General features: G+C 39.6%; 1 protein-coding gene across 3 annotated transcripts in view; it reads left to right on the top strand.

Moving 5' to 3' along the window:
• The window catches only part of dcc (DCC netrin 1 receptor), a 381,171-nt gene that overhangs the window by 240,874 nt on the left and 120,581 nt on the right, over positions 1-19,716 (top strand). For all 3 annotated transcript variants that reach the window (XM_080907576.1, XM_080907574.1, XM_080907575.1), the window contains exons 9-12: positions 3,658-3,812; positions 4,461-4,609; positions 4,729-4,867; positions 10,972-11,021. In XM_080907576.1, coding sequence (XP_080763702.1) covers positions 3,658-3,812; positions 4,461-4,609; positions 4,729-4,867; positions 10,972-11,021 — 493 coding nt within the window. The remainder of the gene's footprint in view (positions 1-3,657; positions 3,813-4,460; positions 4,610-4,728; positions 4,868-10,971; positions 11,022-19,716) is intronic.

Here is a 19,716-nt window from a genome sequence, read left to right as displayed (position 1 = left end):
GAAACAGTCGAGAAGATGTAAGATGTGCCAGCAGTATGGGACAATAGGTGGTGAATTAATAATGCTATTTATAAATTTAGAAAGCCTGTTTAGTGCAGGTGGGGTTTTAGTGCCATGGTGGAATTTAGTCTCACTTGAGAGCGATGTTGTTGCTGCTAAACTGCAGCTATATTGCGACCCCAAGGGTGATGAGATTAGGGTGGAGCAGAAACTCTGGAGGGTAAGGAAAGGGAGAGATAAAAACAGAAAGAGGTGAGATCCTTAGAGAGCGGGAAAAAATGACCAAGAAAGGCCAGCAAGATGAGAAGGACTCAGTAAAGATGTAAGCAGAGGAAGAACTATTTTTTTCTCTCTCCGTGGGTTATTCCTGTTCGAGCCGACTTACTGCCCTCACACGGTGGCCTTTTCAAGGCCAAACAGAGTTCACTCTGTATCCAGCCTGCTGGTTACCTCCACATACAGCTTTGTGTCGCTGCCTTTTTACTCGGCAGCCTTGGAAAAAAAAACCATGGATTTACATACCCCGAGAACTCCACTCACCTTTTGTGTTTTCTTTAACCTTTGTGTGTCATTGCTGCTGCCGGTGATAGCGCTTGATTTGTGTCAATGTGTCAGATTGCCATGTAATTTACCGTGTACATCTGTGGTCTGCAGTTGATAAATTCTGATAACCTCTTGACAAACTGCCCCCCCAAAAAATCACCTAAGGTCCTCGTTCAGATTGGCTGATATACTGCACATGGTGTAAGTTGTTTATTGAACAATTGTGGGAAGCTTAAAGAGGATAAGCGCAGCAAATGCTACATCCGTTTTAATCATAGTATGAGCAGGCCGCTTTGTCATTGAACCTGCCACATGCAACAATCCTATCTCAGTGGCAGTGTGTGGAATTACATGAAGATCTTGGTAAATGAACCTTTAGAATGGAATTCTCAAGTAAAACCCAAATATGGTGTAGTTAACCACGTGATGACCCTAAACACAGCCCTGAACACAACCCTGAGCAATCTGAATAAATAATAATAATGGATTGCATTCATATAGCGCTTTTTGAGACCCTCAAAGCGCTTTACAATTCCACTATTCATTCACTCTCGCATTCACACACTGGTGGAGGCAAGCTACAGTTGTAGCCACAGCTGCCCTGGGGCAGACTGATAGAAGCGAGGCTGCCATATCGCGCCATCGGCCCCTCTGGCCGATCAATTATATCAATATATAATTGATGTTTTTATTATATTGTCCTCAAAAGAAATGACAGTCAGTGAGCAAAGACAAAAACATTCTGACAAACTTTAAAGGTAGTAATATGTCCATTTTACCCTTTAGAGTTAGGGTTCATCCTTATCAAAAAGCAGTAAAGGCTCAACAACCAGTTAAAAAACAACCCTTATAAACTTAATGTCTTTAGAACACCAGTTAAATTGTTACACTCAGTCCAATTCACTTTACTCAAATAGCAAAACTATAGCTGTGGTGGAAAGTTAAAGGTTGGTGGTGGTTTGGTTTAGGAGGCTTATTGCTTTCCCCCATGCATTCTCCCAATTGCATTCATCATCAAGGTTGCTCATTTTGTCAAAAATCCCATCGTAATACACATGATTAGCCTCAATCTTGCCTCTGCCACATGGCCCTTAACAATAAAAGCTGAAGTGAAATGAACAAAGCCAATTCAACTACAATAACAGAATACTGCTTCTGCATCTGACAGGAGATGCTGCTGATAAGGTGTCCTTAAGAGTCAGTACCTGGACCCTGCTGTAAGACAAAAAGGTGGCTGAAAGGGGTTAGTTTTTCACATGATTGCTGTTGCTGAACTGCTTTATATCCACCCATATTAGCCAACAGCAGTACAAGAAGTAAATGAAATCAAGTAACAGTAACAGATTTTTATAACTTACCAGGAAGTCCTATTTTTTGTCGTCTGTCTGTGTATAAATGAAGTTGACTCATACAGCTCCAGCCACTGCCATTAAACTGGAGACCCCCATTTCTGATTATCAGCCAGAAGACTGAGATTTATGTACCATTTGTTTGTCTGTGGTTTTTCTTTTCTTTTCCATTTGCTGGTTAGATTTAAGCCCTAAACACTGCCTGTAGTTGTCTAACATGTTAGGTTTAACAACAATAACCTGACACATTAGTTTAATCCACATTTAAATGTGAGTCTAGTGCCATTTTTAACAGAGTTTATATGTGACAAGCAGGGAATGAGACGCATTTGTGTCAGGCTTGTACAACAAACAAAAGAAGAAATGTGTTCTCACCTTTTGAACTGATTGATCCGTGGTTTTGTAATGAGAAGTGTGAAACAGCTAAGTGTTCTTTTCCTGTAATTTTAAAATACAGCCGAAATGCTTATAAATGAACATATTATATCTATTTTTTTAAATCTGCACACACACGGTGCAGTTTGTAGGAGTTATAAAGAACTACAGACACATTTTACTTGTGACTGCTCTGCATTTTGTACATATTGAGACAAATTTAAATCCTCTCTAGTATTTAAAAGACTAAGCTGCAGGATAGACAGTTTTCTAAACTACAGGTTTTATCCAGCTGCTGTAAAGGAAAAAAGGGAAGTATGGCATTATAGGTCAAGTTCAACTTGTCACCGTATGTAGCTGCTGACACCATGCTACGTCCAGTGGAATAAAAACTTACAAGTCACCACAAAGTCACTGTTATAAATTTGCAGACCTGAGTGGAATATGATGGAAATTGCCACAGAGAAAAGAAAAAACATATAATAGAGGCTGGACAACTGCTTTTAACTTTGAGAGGTGGGTGTAAGACAATTCTCTGAAGGTTTTACTCACTCATTTGCAGTGTTTCACTGGGGAAAATATGATGTAAAACAGTATTGGAAATGGGTAGCTCAGGAAGAGACAATTTGACTGATTGTTGCATCCCGGCTAAAACTTAAAGCTAAAAGCAACTGAAACTGTGCCTCAGTGTTTTTTAATTTAGGGAAGATTTTGGGCCCGGCTACAGTAATTTATTTACAGTACATATCTGAGCAGATCCCATTTCCCTTCTGTCTGAATTAAGGATGAGTTACAAAGCTCTTTTGTGCTTCTCAGTGGTGAAGTCAAGATTTGGCATGCAGTGAACATCAGTGCAGGGATGTTTTATCTGTTTTCATCAAAAGGAAGCAAAATCCTGCCAACATAAAGTTTCCTTTTATGTTTTATCTCCAGGAATATTTTCAGTATTCTTTATTTAAAAATGCAACAGCATGTTTTCCTTACAGTGAACTGAAGCCCCAGTGTGTGTGTGTGTGTGTGTGTTTGATGTTACTGTGGAAACATGCTAATCATTGCATCTGGGTTCGTCTCATCTGTGGTCTGGCGATTAGTTGAGAACTGCGAGGCTGCAGAGGTGCTGTAATCTGAGGATTAGCAGCAGACAGTGAGGGATTACACAGATTGCAGCTGATTACAGGGGAGATTATCTGTGCTGTTACAAAGTGGAGATGGACTGGGATTACCTCCCAGTTTACGTCTATTTAAATAAAACCCTAAATAAAAAAAAAAGGATGTAGTTGTTATATGTAATTACAATTACTTTCAGGAAAAGACAGTTGGTTCTTTTTCCTTTCTTTTCTTGTTTTTCCTGTAATTAGCAGTTAATCCATGGTGCTTTTTTCCATGTTAGGGAGAGGTCAGTGAACGTGTCAGAGCCGGAGTCTCTGGAGCTGACAGTTTCCAACCTGAAGCCGGAGGAGAGCTACAGCTTCAGAGTTGTCGCTTATAACGATGTTGGGCCAGGAGAGAGCTCCGCCCCCCTCAAGATCACCACAAAACCTGATCGTAAGACACAAACACTCCATCACACACAAACACACACGCTCAGTCATCTGTATAAAACTTCTTTTTCTTTTTGCACATTAGTTCATATTTTGGGTCAGACTACAGTTGAGCTCAGTGAGGCAGACTGTCAAGACCAACATCAAGCTATGGAGTTCTCTGTTAGCCAATAGCAGAAGGAGAAAATAGGTAGAAAGACCCAGACTTGCTGTGATGCATGGATGGATCCATGGCTGTTGTTGGTTCCTTACACCTCTTTTCTCGTGATCTCACTCAGGTGGAAAACAAGGAATGTCTGGCCCAGATGTGGCCCACATTTGGCCTTGAATAATGTCCAAGTTATATAGGCCAGATGTTACTATAGCAGGCTCACTCAGCGGGTTGTCTAAGCTATTGTAAATCGAAATGTCAAATCATTAAAAATGCATCTGATTTTCCGGTCAGTATATTATCTTTTTTTTTTCTTAAGACATTAAACCTGTCTATGCTTAAATTTAGTGATACTGGAGTGAAATAGGCCTTTATTATAAAATGATAGCTAGATATCCTCTTGACTCTCATGAAAATCAGATCATGCTGTCCCTGCAGTAAAGGTAACACATGTCTAAAAGTAGCAGCACTGGTAACAGAAGTGTTTGTGTGTGCCTTCAGTCCAAGTTCCCAGCAAGGTGGAGTCTCTCCGAGCGTTGGCTCTTTCTCCAACCTCCGTTCAGGTTAGCTGGGAGCCACCCAGCTTTCCGAATGGCCCCATCCTGGGCTACAGGCTGCTGTGGACAGAGAGCCCGTCGGGCAAGGAGCAGGTGAGCTCCATCACCAATGGATTATGATGCTTTAGATAGTCTGAGTCATTGTTTTGGAGTTCATTTGACCTTATTCGGTTGTTTGTTGAATGTAATCAATACTCTGTGTTTGTGTTCAGAGTGTGGAGGTGAATGGACAAAACTACAAGATGGAGGGACTCAACAAGTTCACAGAGTACACAGTTCGAGTTTTGGGCATCAATCGCTATGGACCAGGGACTGCCTCAGATGCCGTCAGTGTCACCACCCAATCAGATGGTGAGCTGTGTCTTAACATTTCCTCATTTATTCAGTGTGGAAAATCACATGTATCAGGAAATGAAACATGACATGACCATGTTATAACAGAAGGAAAGTCACAGAGGCTTTTTCTCTGTCACTGAAATTCCACCGGTCTTCAGTATCCCATTGTCCACTCTTTCATCTTCTTTTCTCAGTTTTGATAGTAGCCTTAACATCCACTCACTCACCAGTGAACAGCACTTGTCTTGTATGAATCCCATTTGGGTATGCAAAGAGGTAAAACTTCTTTATAAAGCAGTAGATATAGTTCTGTGCACATCTTGTCCACTATTCCCACAGTGGTCTTCAGGAAACCTTCTCCAGAATTCTCCAGGCCTTTTGTTCCATTATCTGGAAAAAGAATATGCCAAACTATTTCATAATGATCTGGGCTCTGGGAAGGCCAATATATGATGGATCAGATACTTTTACCCTGGTTTTGCATGGGGGTTCAAAATCTGATGGTACTTTTCTGCATTCATAATTTAATACATTTTGATAAGATCTGCAAAACCACTGGATGGAAGGCATCCCCAAACCGTGACAGAGCCTCCACTGTGTTTTACAGGTTGTAAGAATGGCTTCTTGACAGCCACCCATTCAGTGAAACTTTTTCAGATTTCAGATAAATCTCTGATTTTTTTTTCCTATTTCTTAAGGACATCACTTTCAGATCCTGTTCATCTGGTGTAGATAAGCAACCTTTTCCTTTGCTCTTTACTCTTCTCATTGCCTCAGATTTTGTAAGGATGCAGTGCACAGCATGCTGAAATATGCCAACTTTGAACTGTTGTGCAATAACACTTTGAGAAAATACAAGAAAGTCTGGCATCTTGAATACAAACTATAATGAAACGAGAGGTGACCAAAGATTCTAACCTAACCCTCACTGTTAATACATCTCTGGAAAATTGGTGGACAAAATTGGAGGGTTAAAATAGCAGCTCACTGTCTTCTTTGGGTTGTGCTGTATATATATACTATTTGGCTAGACTGATTAAACACAGTACAGTAATAAATACGGAACTTCTTGAAAGAATTGTCAGCGTCATACAGTAACAAAAAGAAAAGCTAATTTATTATATTTACAGGATCTATTGCTTCTATTCCTTCCAGCCACGTCCACTGTTAATTTCTAACAGCAGCACAACAATGACACACTGGAGCACAGGCCTTTTTTTTTAAGTTGCCCACAATAGGCTGTTAAAAATCCACTCTCTCTGAAATACCAAGGACATGATCTCAATGGAAGCTGTCACTGTGGTTATTGAAGAAAGTATTGATTTTGGTGGATGTTCAAGAGTGAACTTAACCCATCCAGTTTAAAAGAATCTGAAGAGGATTTTTATTTTATTTTTTGCAAGCTGGGACTTGTTATAAAACGAGTGTTTTCATTTTGTTGATGTCTTATCTCAGTCTGAGGCAGTCCACGCTGAAAATTCTTCCGCTCAGGCCATACATCACCCGTGCAACATGCATTTTATTCAGCTGGGTCCTCAAAAGTCTGAAATACAAATTTGCACAAAGTACATTTTTATGATCAGTAAATTGTCTTAAATTTTGTTTCGATGGGTTATGAATATATTTAGTCACATAACCATAACCACCACATTTAGCTCACACAAAGTGACTACATCTTTAATGTCATGCTATTTTTGAAACAATCTAGACTCTGATCCCGATTCTGACGACTATATCAGCGAAAGATAACCAGACCTCATTTTAAGACACAGCAGTTTCACTTTTCAGACCCTGAAGCAACATCCAAATTATAAAGTACAGCTTGTTAGTACTGGGTTGGACCGCCTTTTTCCTTCATTCTTCATGGCACAGATTCAACAGGGTGCTAGAAATATTCCTCAGACATGAACATGACAAACAGTTGCAGCAGATTTGAATCTCTTTATTCACTACATCTCAGAGGTGCTCTATTAGATTGGGATCTGGTGATTGCAGATGCCATTTGAGTACAGTGTCGTGTTCAAGAAACCAATTTGAGATGATTTGAAGACATGATTAATATGTTATTAATATCCTTAACCACAAGGAGTCCAGAATATTAAAGAGTGACTTGTGCAGTCTGACTGGTTTGAACTGGTCCTAGTTTCAAGCAGCACTTCAACTTAGATCTGAAAACTGCTGGGCGAGGTGGTGTCTATTACCTGGCACTGTGTATATGTGTGTGAGAGAAAGACACCGAGAGAAGAGCCAATGGGAACACAGTCTTTAGCCCTTCTCATAGACAGCCCCCCTTCTTGCTGTCAGGAGTTTCATTAGGAGACTCGGGGGTCTTTAATTAAGTAGGCAGAAGAAAGAGCAGCTTCATTTAAACCTCCTTTTAGCCTGACACATTAAATGGAGTCCACACACACACATACACACACACACACACACACACACACTTTCTCTTTCACATGGTTCAGTATTAAAGTTCGTCATGTGTGGCGCAGAAAAGAGGAAGAAACGAGGAAGTTCATAAGTCATGAAAATACTCAGAGAAAACGTAGGAAAAGAAATAGATTCAAGAAACGTATACTTGCATGCACTAGTTTTAGTGACCAGCTAATCACCTTTACTCGCTGATTGTCTGACAAAATCCTCATATCTCACATCTTATTTTAATGTTACCACATAAAAATCCAAGAGCCTTAGCCTTGACGTATTCTTTACAATCACTGATTTGATTAATTTGACCTTTCACTGCCCACTACAGACACAGGGAGTGAAATGTCAGTGGGTGACACTGGGAGCCTAATATGTTATCACAGATACTATTAAAGAGTTTGTGGCCTACAAATAGTGGACACTTGACTAGATAAATACATCAGATTAGACGTTCTCAGGGTGAAAAGGGATTGTTCAGTGTGGATTGTTCACTTGGTAGACATAAGAAAAATTGGACTATTACAAAGTACTCAGCATAGGTTTAGGCATGTCCACATCTAGTTGCCCTCAGAAAGACTAGTCACTTAAACTAATATTTTTTTTTTATTGTACATCAGTTGATGTCAACTTTGGGTTTAAGCAACCTCAAGCATTTAGAGATGTAGACAAAATCAAGACCAGCTGCTGGAATTCAAGCTGAGGATGAGGATGGGGAAAAAGGCGATTGAAGTGACTTTGAGTCTGACATTGTTGTTGGTGCCACACATGCTGGATTGAGGATTTCAGTAACTGCTGATCTGTTGGGATTTTCCTACACAGCCATCACTAGGGTTAAGAGAGAATGGTCCGAATAATGAGAACATTTCCAGTTAGTGGTGACTGTCTGAGTGAAAACGCCTTGTTGGTATGAGAGGCCAAAGGAGAATAGCCAGACTGCTTCGAGCAGAAGTGAAGGTAATAGTAACAGAGATAACCGCTCATTACAACTGAGGTATACACAAGAGCATTTCTAAACGCACAACACATCAAACCTCGAAGCAGAACTACACAAGATTAGACTGGGTGCCATTTCTGTATAAGAACAGGAAAATGATGCTATAGTTCACACCGATTCACCAAAAATGATAAATAGTAGAGTCCAAAAAGGTTGCCTGGTCTGATGTGACACTCTGACCCTAGCATGGGATCAGAATTTGGCACCAACAACATGGAAGCCTAAATCTATCCTGCCATGTATCAGCACTTTAGGCTGCTGGTGAATGTGTAATGGTGTTTGGGAATATGTTCATCATGTTAATCCCTTTATGACCACGGTGTACTCATCAGCTTGATAACATGCCATGTAGCAAAGGTCGCATAATGTCAAACTAGTTTCTATTTGGTTTTAATTACGGGAATTCACAGTCACCAGTCCAATAGAGCACCTTTGAGGTGTGGTGCGAGCAAAGTTTCACTTCATGGATATGCAGCCGGAAAATCTGCAGAAACAATGTGATGCTTTCATGTGTGTACCATGAAAAATTAATGCAGGTCCGAAGCCATCAGGGGGTCTAATCTGGCACTAGCAAGGTTTCTCAGTGAAGTATCTGTTAAGTATATACGCACCTTTTGGCCTGAAGAAAGGGAATACATTATTAGCTTGAGGTCCAGTAATTAGCCCTCGTGGGTATGATTGTTTAAATTGTAATGGACTCACTGGCATGTAAGCACTCGACTTATGCTTATCCAACCAAAGTTGGATATTGCATAAGCTGTGTGGACATTTCCCTCCAAGAAAAAATGCTGCTGGTGCTAGCACTGCTAATATTAGCCACACTCTGCAAACAAATCTGACATCTGCTGATTGTCACACATTTTAACTGCATTTAAATTATAATTTCATTACTGAAAATCCATTTCAAATGGTTCTAAAATATAGTTCTGAAGGGGTCTTGAATGAGGTTTCAGAAGTCCTAGTTTCACTCTGGCTCCCTATACTCTCCTGCTATTATTCCTAGCTTTTGCATGGTAGGACAGTGTGCTTTACATTTTCTACACAGACTGAGTCCTTTAATATCAATGCAACATTCAGCTTCTGATGGGTGTGCTGAGAGGGACGCTGTGATTAATAAACTTCCACAGAGGCAGAGAGAACGGAGGCGTGTGTCCAGCTGCAGTCACACCATAAAAATGATCTGAAATAACACAAACACACACTTGCAGATGCAGAGCGGCTGTATTGTGAATCTTCCGGCTGTGTCTCGATGATAACGGTGACTTGTGGGCTAATTGAATTTACAATAAAACTGATTCATAGACACACGTTGGAAGACACACACACACACAGACATAAATAGCGAGCAGCTGAATCAACAGATAAGCCGTTGACAGTTAATCAGGCATCTGATTGGACAGTTCACTCAAACCAATGTTGCACTTTTGCTGGACACAAAAACGCATCTGCTGCTTTTTCTAGAAGTCTGTCAACTCTCTCTTCTATTATTCATTCATCTCTTCTTCTTCTTCACCACCATCCTCTCTTTTGTGTTCCATTTATTCTGGTGTTTTTCAGTGCTTTTGGTCTCTCTGTGAGTCAGTTAGCAAGATTACACAAGAACTTTGGAGCCAAATTTCATGAAACTTCGGGAGGTGGAGCTCCTCCAGTTTGTGTTTGTCTTCCTATTTCATCCATTCATTTTTTCTTGTCTTTGTTTGATCTCTTTTTAGCTTTCTCCTCTTTGTTTGATTATTTTTCTTTCCTTTGCATCTTCCTCTTCATCTTTTTTTGTGCTTTCATGTACTAAAACCAAGTTTTTTCCTCTCTAAACTTAAAAGCTCTTATGTTTCATTCTTTTTCATCTTCTGATCTTCATGCTTACTCTTTCATTTTCTTCCCAATATCTTCTTTTTTGTATTTCTTCTTCATCTTTCATCATCATCCCGTTTTTCCCCTGTGACCATCATGTTCACTTTGGTCCCCCCCCCCTTGTTTGTATATATATGTTTTACTTTTGCCTTTGTTATCTTTTGTAGCTTTTTCTTCTTCACCTTCTTTGCTTCTTCTGGTTTCGTTTTTTTAGGAAATAAAACAAATTTTTAACAAATAAAAGGTTTAGAAGGACTTAAGCAGTCATGTTAAAAACGTTCGATCTCAGTATGTGATCTATCTTACTATAGCCACAAAACCATGAGAAGATTGTCTTTTTCTTCCAATCTCTGTAGTATTCTTCTCTGTCCTTCGTCACTACATTCATGAATCCTCTCTCTGTTCTTCCTGTTGTCCTCGTGCGTGTCACTTCCAACAAAACAGAAAATAGAAATAAATCAAATCTAACTTTCTAAAGCTCTGTTTGTTATGTGTAATTTTCAGACCTTTTACATTATTGCAGCCATAACAATGTAAAAGTAGCATTAAAAATTAAACTTTTTTTACGTTAAATATTAATAGCGTTCCTATTCATGCATGTACATGTGTAGTTGTCATTTTGCAGGAGCATAGATTTGTTTGCATATTCAGGACTGAACCAGCATGTTACATTTTAAAGTTTAAAGTCATGTTTGAATGTACAACCAGAAATACACTTTTTCTCCATAGCGGCTTCCTTTTTTATTAATAAATAATATCATTAGAGCTATTGTTGTATTTTCGTATTGATTTATATGTTGCATTGTTTGTTTTCCTGACATTTTCCTTTCCTTTACATTTGTCTCTGCAGTACCCAGCGCTCCTCCACAAAACATCACCTTAGAGGTCGTCCTGTCCAGGGTGAGTTTAAATACCCATATTTTTATTCCCTCTTCTCTCTGCTCACATCCATACACTGCAACAACATCCACATCATAATCTGCTCCATTCGCGGTGGTATTACCAGTAAAATCCAACGTTATCCCCTTGAACAGAAAGACTCTTTCACCTTTTACGATCTGAGCTTACAGACTTTAACATCACTGCCTGACTTTCCAGGTTCTGTCTCCCTTGAAGTGACTGATGGCTGCTTATTCTGACCCACATCTAAACAGTGACACAGCCATCAGTCAGCAGTCGCTCTCTAGTGATCTGGCCTCATTTTACTGATTGATGGGATCCTAGAATGTGCATAAATAAATGTCTTTCTGCATTTTTCCCAACTCATTTATGTTTCCTCTGTTGACTGTCCAAGCTGCTCATGTGATTTATGTGTTGAAAAATATTTACATGCTCTAATTCACACAAAGTCAATACAGAAATCGACATTTTATGTCACAAAAAATGAGTGACACCCCCTCTGTGCCCACCAACAGATCAGACAGCCGGTTCAAGGGTTGTAGCCATGAAGTGAAGGAGCTTTTCTAACTTCTTTAACCCTGTGAGACCTACAGTGCTGTGCAAAAGTCTTGAATCAGCCTTCATTTCTTGATATTTTTCTAGGAAGATAGTAAATAGCTGCAGTGATATACTGAAATGTGTGCAAATGTAAATGGCAATATAGTGCACTGCTCAAATAAATGAAGTAACAGTGATCAGAGTTTGGTATTAAGCCAGTAAAACTTGTGAGATATTGATCTGGTCAGTTAAGTAACAGAAGGGGTTGTTAATCAGTATCAACTGCTTTCATTTGAATGAAATTAACAATACATGCAGTACAGGAACAACAATAAGAAGCTATGCATTGTTTTGGCTAGGGTCAGTGCCACTATTGTTACCAGGTGATACATGAACCCTACAGAGATCACACAGGTAGTCCAACTCCTCTAGGATGGTACACCAATACATGTAATTGCCAGAAGGTTTGCCACAATAACACAAAGAAAACAGAGAAAACCCCAACAAACATACTCCCTTATGAGCAAGCGCTTTGGTGACAGTGGGAAGGAAAAACTCCCTTTTAACAGGAAGGAACCTCGAAAAGCACCAAGCTGAGGGAGGTGCAACCATTTGCCGTAAATTAATATTTAAGGCTAAAAGTAATTTCTAATATTTGTGTGTTGCAATTTGCAAGATCAAAAGTCTTATATCAATTTGGTCAATCTCAAATTCAAGATTATCCTCTTAGGTATGTCCAGACAGCTTCCAGGATGGCTGCTCTGTAGGTTCACTAAAGACCTCAAACCTGGACAGATAGTAAACATCAACTTTGGTTTCAAGCTGGATGCATTTCATGTTGATGATTCATTTTGATGATGAGCAGCTACAGCCAGCAGTTTTGAATGGAAGCATCAAGAGTTTTCAAAACCAAAGGCAGTTCTATTGCCGTTTCTACTGACTTCTAATCTTAAGTCCAGCAGTGTCTTAGGAAAGAACAGTCAGAGGAAACAATATGAACTATGGTATGTGCCAGTGTGCCATCCTGTGCTGCCTCAGGATACATTGAAAATGCATAGAAAGGCTGTTGTCTTGACTTTGTCTCAGGAGAAGCCCACAGTGTAGGGTTTTGAAGAGCTTTTATTTAAAAGTATACTTCTCAAATATAACAGAAAATGTGTCTGGTAGCAGACATTCGGGAAAAAAACCAAAATGTAGCAAGGATCATCCCTGTTTAAAGAAAATTAGTCAAAGGAAAAATAATTTGGAAAGCATGTTATTTTTAACACTAGTCACTGCCTCAATTCATATTGAGTGGTACTAAATATGAGTTTAAACGGAATTAATTCCTGAACTGCATAAAATCAGCAGGAGGTGGCTGGAATGGATGGTGGGTGTACAAAGTACTCAAGTTTTACACCAGCAGCTAGAGTTCACGGGCTGACTGGTGTCTGTGGTTTAATCATCAAAGCTTTGGTTGAAGCTTTGATTAAATTTAAATAAACGTCTTGAGTCAATGTGCACTTTTATTTATTAAAATACACTGCCAACCTTCTGAAACCATATTATATTATATTATATTATATTATATTATATTATATTATATTATATTATATTATATTATATTATATTATATTATATTATATTAATGGTTATCTAGTTTTGCTGTTACTTTGCTAGTAATGTTTGATCCAGTAGAACTGCCATTACCAACAGATTATCCATTAGCATTGGGTGTGTGATATGCTACCAACATGGCATACAGACCAGGTATTATCCAGTTTCAAAATATTACCATTTTACTGTCAGACTGTAAAAAACATTTTAAAAAATTATGTAAAGTTTAATTAATTGTTAATTTTTAATTTGTTACACTTAAGGTGTTGTGACAGTGTTTATAACAATATTATAATAATGTTTAAACAAACAGGATAAGCATTCATCTTTGGACTCAGTGTTGTACAGGAGGATATTTAAATCCTAATGTCTTTCTTAGATATTGGTATTCAAGTCTAAAACAGTATGAACTGGTGTCCCCGGTCAATAAACTTCCAGGTTTCCCTGTTCTTGCCCCTTTGACTTCCTTTTTTTTTTTTTTTTGCCTGTCCCGTTTGGCTCTTTTGCCATCAGAATTGTTGTCTAAAGGCAAAGAAAGATGCCCAACGGATTTACTTTACCAAATTGACCATCCCAGCCTTGCCGTAATGGTCCATTTGATTCACCTTTTATTGTTTATTTTATTTTCACTTGCTGAATACGGGACAGACTTGACTGGGGGAAAGAAGGGGAGAAAGAAAGAGGGAAAGAGAAACAGCTGAGAAGAGGGACGGGGGAGAAGGGCAAAAGACAAAAACCAACAGAACGGGCAGAAAAAAATAATAATAATAAAAAAAAATGCATATATCAATCACCTGGATCACCTGCTGAGAAAGAAAAAAGAAAACAAGCAGAAGAGAACAAGAGTAATAGAATAAACAACATCACAATGATATATGGGAATATGACAGTAAATACTAAATATTAAACATTATTGTGCAGCACATAAGATCAACAGAACACAGTGTGCTTTGAGGTAGGCGCCCGTGAGCTCTGCCGGCAGCCAGCCGTGCCTGAGTGACCGAGCCCCAGGCCGAGAGGCTGGGGGCACCCCACCTCCGAAGTGGCCCGAGCGAGCCCCAGGCTCCAGGCCCCGATAAGCGGCCGTCAAGGAGTGAGCCGGTGTGTACCTGGACACCCATCCCTGGACACAAAGAACCACCAACGCACCGATGTCTGAGGGAGTCCGCCACCGGCAGGGGAAGTGGTGGTAGGGGGAGATAGGCCTCCAAACCTTGGAGGGCCTGAGATGTCCCCAGAGAGGTGGCGTCTGATACCCAACCTGACATATAGACACAGACATACAGGCACACACAGACACAAACATCCATTCCCACCCTCATGCTCTCATATGCACTTACTCCACACTCAACCAACGTGGAGACAAACATAAAGAGAAGCTGTACACACGATCACACTCCCCAAGCGTACTCTACGAACCGGGTCTAGGTACCCTTGCCCCTGGAGGGGGGAACTGCACCCAGACCCAGGTGGTGTAACCCTTTTCCCTGCGGTGGGGGGAGGCAGACCGCCCCGACTCCGCAGCAGCAGGGAGGCCCCACACTCCAGACCGCAGTCGAACGGCCAACTCCTCCTCCTAGCCCCCCCGCTCCAGCAGGCCGGAGAGAATGGGCTTAATGCCCCTCTGACTTCCTGCTGCAGACTTTGCACCTTTTTAAAAGATTGCAGTCTTCTTTCATTGTCCTGTGTGATGGCACTAACACAACAAAGTATATTTTTGAGTATGTTTGTGAAAATGTTTGGCAGTAACACTGTTTCTAAATTATCCCCAAGATCTTTTATCAGTTGTGGTTTTATATTAGACGATACAATCATGATATTTAACAATACAAAGAGATACATCTATGACTTGGAAGTAGTGGCAAATAATATTATCTGACAAGTTTGCCCAAAACCATAGAATCAACAGCTTAACAACGCTGCAGGTACAACCACTGTAAAATGTGATAATAAAATATTATTTTGCTATAACACCAAAATCCCCAATGACCCAAATGTGTTTTGAAGAGATGATGATAAGCTGAGAAGAAACTTCTGATGCAAAAATCCATTCCAAAGTTTGGTTTAAGTTCAGCCCGGCACACTGAGGTAAACCAAATCAATATCGAAGATAAAGTCAGATTAGTGCAAAGTTGTTGCTTCCCCAGCAGCCAAAGGCACAACAGCTTGGTTACAGCCACAGGATCCATTTAAGTAGTCCTGTGAAGGTTTTCACAGTTTCTCCTGCCTCTTCTCTGTTTTTAATACCTTGGTCGGGTATTTGAATATAGAGAAGTGGTGGAGATGTAAGTTTGAATAAACTTACCACCTTCTTTCACTCTGTTTCATCAGATGTTTGTGTGATCAGGTTATTTCATGTTACTCAGAAAGCAGCAGTGGAAAAGAAAATCATGAATGTTTCCGTTGGCTGTGTGAGCGACTTATAATTTATGTCCATACAAATGGAAGTTCAGACAGTCTGTGGAGAGTTGACCTCATTTAGTTTCTGTCCGCTTATTTTTCTGCATGTGATTGATATTTATCTGACGATTGGCTCTTAGGTCAAGGCTGATTGATTGGCGATGTCAGAGGTGTTTGATGGCTGAACGCCTTAGGATACATGTATAACAAAGAGCAATATGGGTGTCTGTTGTTGAAAGATGAATGCCAAACATACTGGAGCTGCAGGTGGCGCTGCCTCCACACCCTGACCTCAACTTGCACTTAGACAAAGAGAAGAACAAAAAACATTTTACATAGGGGCAAGATAATTAGAGATTACTGTTACTGTTATTGGTTGTTCTAACAGTATCAGTGGAAGCAGTAGTGGTACTGAAGAGAAAAGAAAAGTCACATTTCAAGTAAGATTCTCGGGGTTAGTTGAAAATGTTTTTGCTACCAAATGTTGACTTTCTGGTAAACATTACAAATTTCAGACACATCAAAGGCAATCAAAAAGATCTGCTCAAGCTGATTGTCCTCTAAACAGATGTTCTCCATGCAGCAGACATTATGAATTCGGTGAAAGTTGTGTAAGATGATCATAAGTCAGTACCACCACTGAGGACATCAAATTTATATTGTCAACATAGCAAAGTGTGTATCTTCAGGCCCCCCAATATTCTTTCAACGTCAGATTTTTCTTCTTTTTTTCAGCGTGATGAGATGAGAGAAAGCATCAGTGCACAGTTTGTTTCTGTAGATTTCAGCACTTTCTCAGTTTGTCATCCTTCATGATACTGAGATCAGGGTTGTGGCCAAACTCTGAAACTTTGAAAGGAAACTCAGTGAAGTGACTGCAGTATCTATATGGTAGCTTTTATAAAAGCTGTTTGATTTCTCTAGATAATAACACGGCGCGTCAATGCTACCTTTATCAAGGATCAAAGATTTCTTTATCTATCACATTTTTTACATTTAGCAGTGATCATGTAACCATCAAGCAAACTTATATAAACAGACAATATATTAAAAAACCCCACTGAGATTTAAAAGTCTGGAATAAAATAACAACATCAAAAATAATGCAAGTTATTTAAAAGATCAGTTAGTTTATACCAAACACATTTAAAATATTTGAATAAATAAACCTTTATTTTCTAAACATTATAGCTTCATGATTGCTACATACTTTGACAACACACCCTGTTAGCCGAGTGTGTATATTAGCATTTTTATAGAAGGAAAGGAAACAGGTTGTTTGAATTGCAGCACACACTATGTGATTGTTCATGAAAATAACTGCTTTTAAAAGAATAATTTGAATGTGTCGTCTTCTTTTTTCTGGTAATTTTCCATATTAGCAATTTAGCATGTGCTAAAATAAAAACAATCCATTACTGGAGTGTAATAGGGGAGCTTTGTACTGGTGTGCTGCTGCACAGGTGATGTTGAGTCTGTAGTTTATATGGGTGGTGTGGGTCAAAAAATGTCCATGTGATTCCCAGGATCATAGGTCTCCCAGGAGAAAGCTGGATTGCAACAAGATGATTGCAGCTTCACCTGTCAGTGGTTTTAATACAGCTGATTGGTGTATTTTGCAGTGGACTTTTTAATGCAATCAGCCAACTCACACTCACTATGGGAATGTACAGCGCTTATACTGGCTTTGACCTCATTACTCCCAACATCAGAACACTATGCTCAGCACAGCACAACACTGCAGGGAGTGGGGAGTGACAGCAGTAATTTGCATGATTGCATTAGATGTTTGCTGAAGTGACAGTATCATATGTAGATGAAGAACCTGCTCAAGTCGACTGCCTGAACTGGTTTGCAGGCTTTGCTTTATTCCGTAGGCTGCCTTCCCAAATCATTTTCACAGGAGGCTCAAAGATGTGAAAGTTGAAGTATAACAGTGACTTAAAAGGAGTTTTTCTGCTTATTCTCATTTTCTGTCACACATATACTGCCTCACTAGGGATGTTCATTTTAGGCATGGCCAAAGTTTCAAAGAATGAGGTCAGTGGAAGTGCAAATAAACCCGATGAGCCAGAAGATTCCGTTACAGACAGTTTTTTTCTATTATTTTCTCCCCATGATGTCACAGAGAACATATATCCTTATATGGTCATCTCAAACAAAAAGTCCCACCCACCTGCAGTTCATATGTCTTCTCAAAGAGGAGATGCCAGCCTGAAGAAAGCTGGCCAAAAGAGCGAGAGAAGTCCAAATAATCTTATCTTAAACAGTGAATGACACAAAGATGCTCACGCTAGAAGAGGTGAAGGTTAAAAAATTAAACTGGAGCAGAAAAGATCCACTTCAGATCAAAGACATGTGAGCTTTAATGATTCTGATGCAACAAAAACATGTTAACTACTCTAAGCTGAATTTGGTTGATCATAAATAAGCATCGACACAGAAATGTGTTTCATAGTGAAATATTTAAAACTAAATACAAATTATAAACTTCTGCAGTGACCAAATCACTCCTTAATTGTGTGTCTCACAAACATACACACACAAACAGCTATCCAGAGTGTGTCTGTGTGTATGTGAGTCCTGCCTCAGTCAGTTTCTCTGTAGCGTGTTGCTGAAGGAAAAAAATGTGAATCTTTCCGATCTTGTCAAGTTTCTGCTGTCAAACCAACTTTTCAGACAAATCTGACATTTCCTCAACTTTCCTCCAGTCAGTGGAGCGTTACTGCGAGTGTGTGTGAGTGTGTGTGAGTGTGTGTTGTTGAATGCTTGGCTGAACACACAGCACAGAGTTTACAGTATGTCAGGCTGTGGGGCTTTTACCCAGAATTCTCTGGAGAGTCCATCTAGGGTCACTCTGTGTATATGTATGGCTGTCAGACTGAGGATCAGGAGTGGATTTTGGTCAGAATCAGCTCATACTACAAACTTTTAGCTCTGTTGGTTCACAATTTCGTCAAAAAAGGTTCCTGCTGAAGCAGTTTAACCTCCTAGTGAGTCTCCACAGGAATGTTAGTCTGGAGACTTTAGAGACTCGTCTAAATATTAATTAAAGGAAATAGCAGTGAGGAGTCCAACTGAGCTCAATACAAGATGTTAATTTAACTTTTTAGGGGATAAAATTGGGTTTTTCAGAGTTCTTTATGAAATTTCACTTCTTAATTTTGACAGTTTGTCATGATTCGGCTGTGTGGCAGGCAGGAATTTGACCCAAACGCAAACTAAACTAAATGTAAATAAGGAACAAAATACAAAACACACGGAAACTAAGGATACTGGGCCAACATGGCCCAGGACCATGACACAGTTGACAAAACAAGAAAGTTAACATCCTCGTTAGGGAGTTGCCTAAGGCCTCTCAGTCTCCCTCCACATGTATTCTTGTATAAATATTTTAACTCTGTCGTATTTCCACAAGAACCTGGAAATAATCAGTAAAAATCTTAAGATTCGGGAACATTTAAAAACAAAAGAAGCTGTCATGTACAGTCAACGAGAAATATTTACTGTATTTAAACTGAGCCAAATCAATGGCCGTGATAACCTTTACATCTTTGTACTAAAGGACAGATTTATATCTTTGTATTAATGCTTCAGGTGATACTTGATTGACTCATCAGAGACCTGTTCTACTAAATCAGCCTGCAGCTATAACTGTGTTAATGTTAGAAATATGAAATGTGATCAAAAACTTCTGAGAATAAGCTAAAAATCCAAACCTTTCTCACATTAAAATATGGCTGATATCTCATTCATGATCATTTCCCCATTACATCTGCTGCTTTTAAATTTCTCACTGGAAGTTCTCTTACTTCCTTTGTCCCTGTGCCTCTATGATCGGTGCTGGGTCTCCTCCAGTGATCCTTCAGCTTAATTTTCAATTTTCAAGAAGTGGACAAAGTTGCAGGGAATCAAACATAGAAAGGGTACCAGGTGGTAAGCAAAGATTGCGACGCACTGCTTTCAGGTTTAGAAACTGTGGACTCCTCAACTGAGAACTGCTAAAAAAACTGCTTGGTCTTGCGGCTGGGTCACACATTGTGTAAATAGCACTGCAACCTCCTTACGACTAGGAAAGATTTGGAGACTGATTGCAAAAAGCTGCAAGGGAGGCCCGTTGTGTCCGAACAGCTTTGCATATAATTAGTGTGTAATTTCTAAC

Source organism: Rhamphochromis sp. 'chilingali' (assembly GCF_963969265.1).
Source record: "Rhamphochromis sp. 'chilingali' genome assembly, chromosome: 2".
Lineage (NCBI taxonomy): Eukaryota > Metazoa > Chordata > Actinopteri > Cichliformes > Cichlidae > Rhamphochromis > Rhamphochromis sp. 'chilingali'.
The sequence above is the reverse complement of the archived record's forward strand: the minus strand, read 5'-3'. Positions and strand labels throughout refer to the sequence as shown.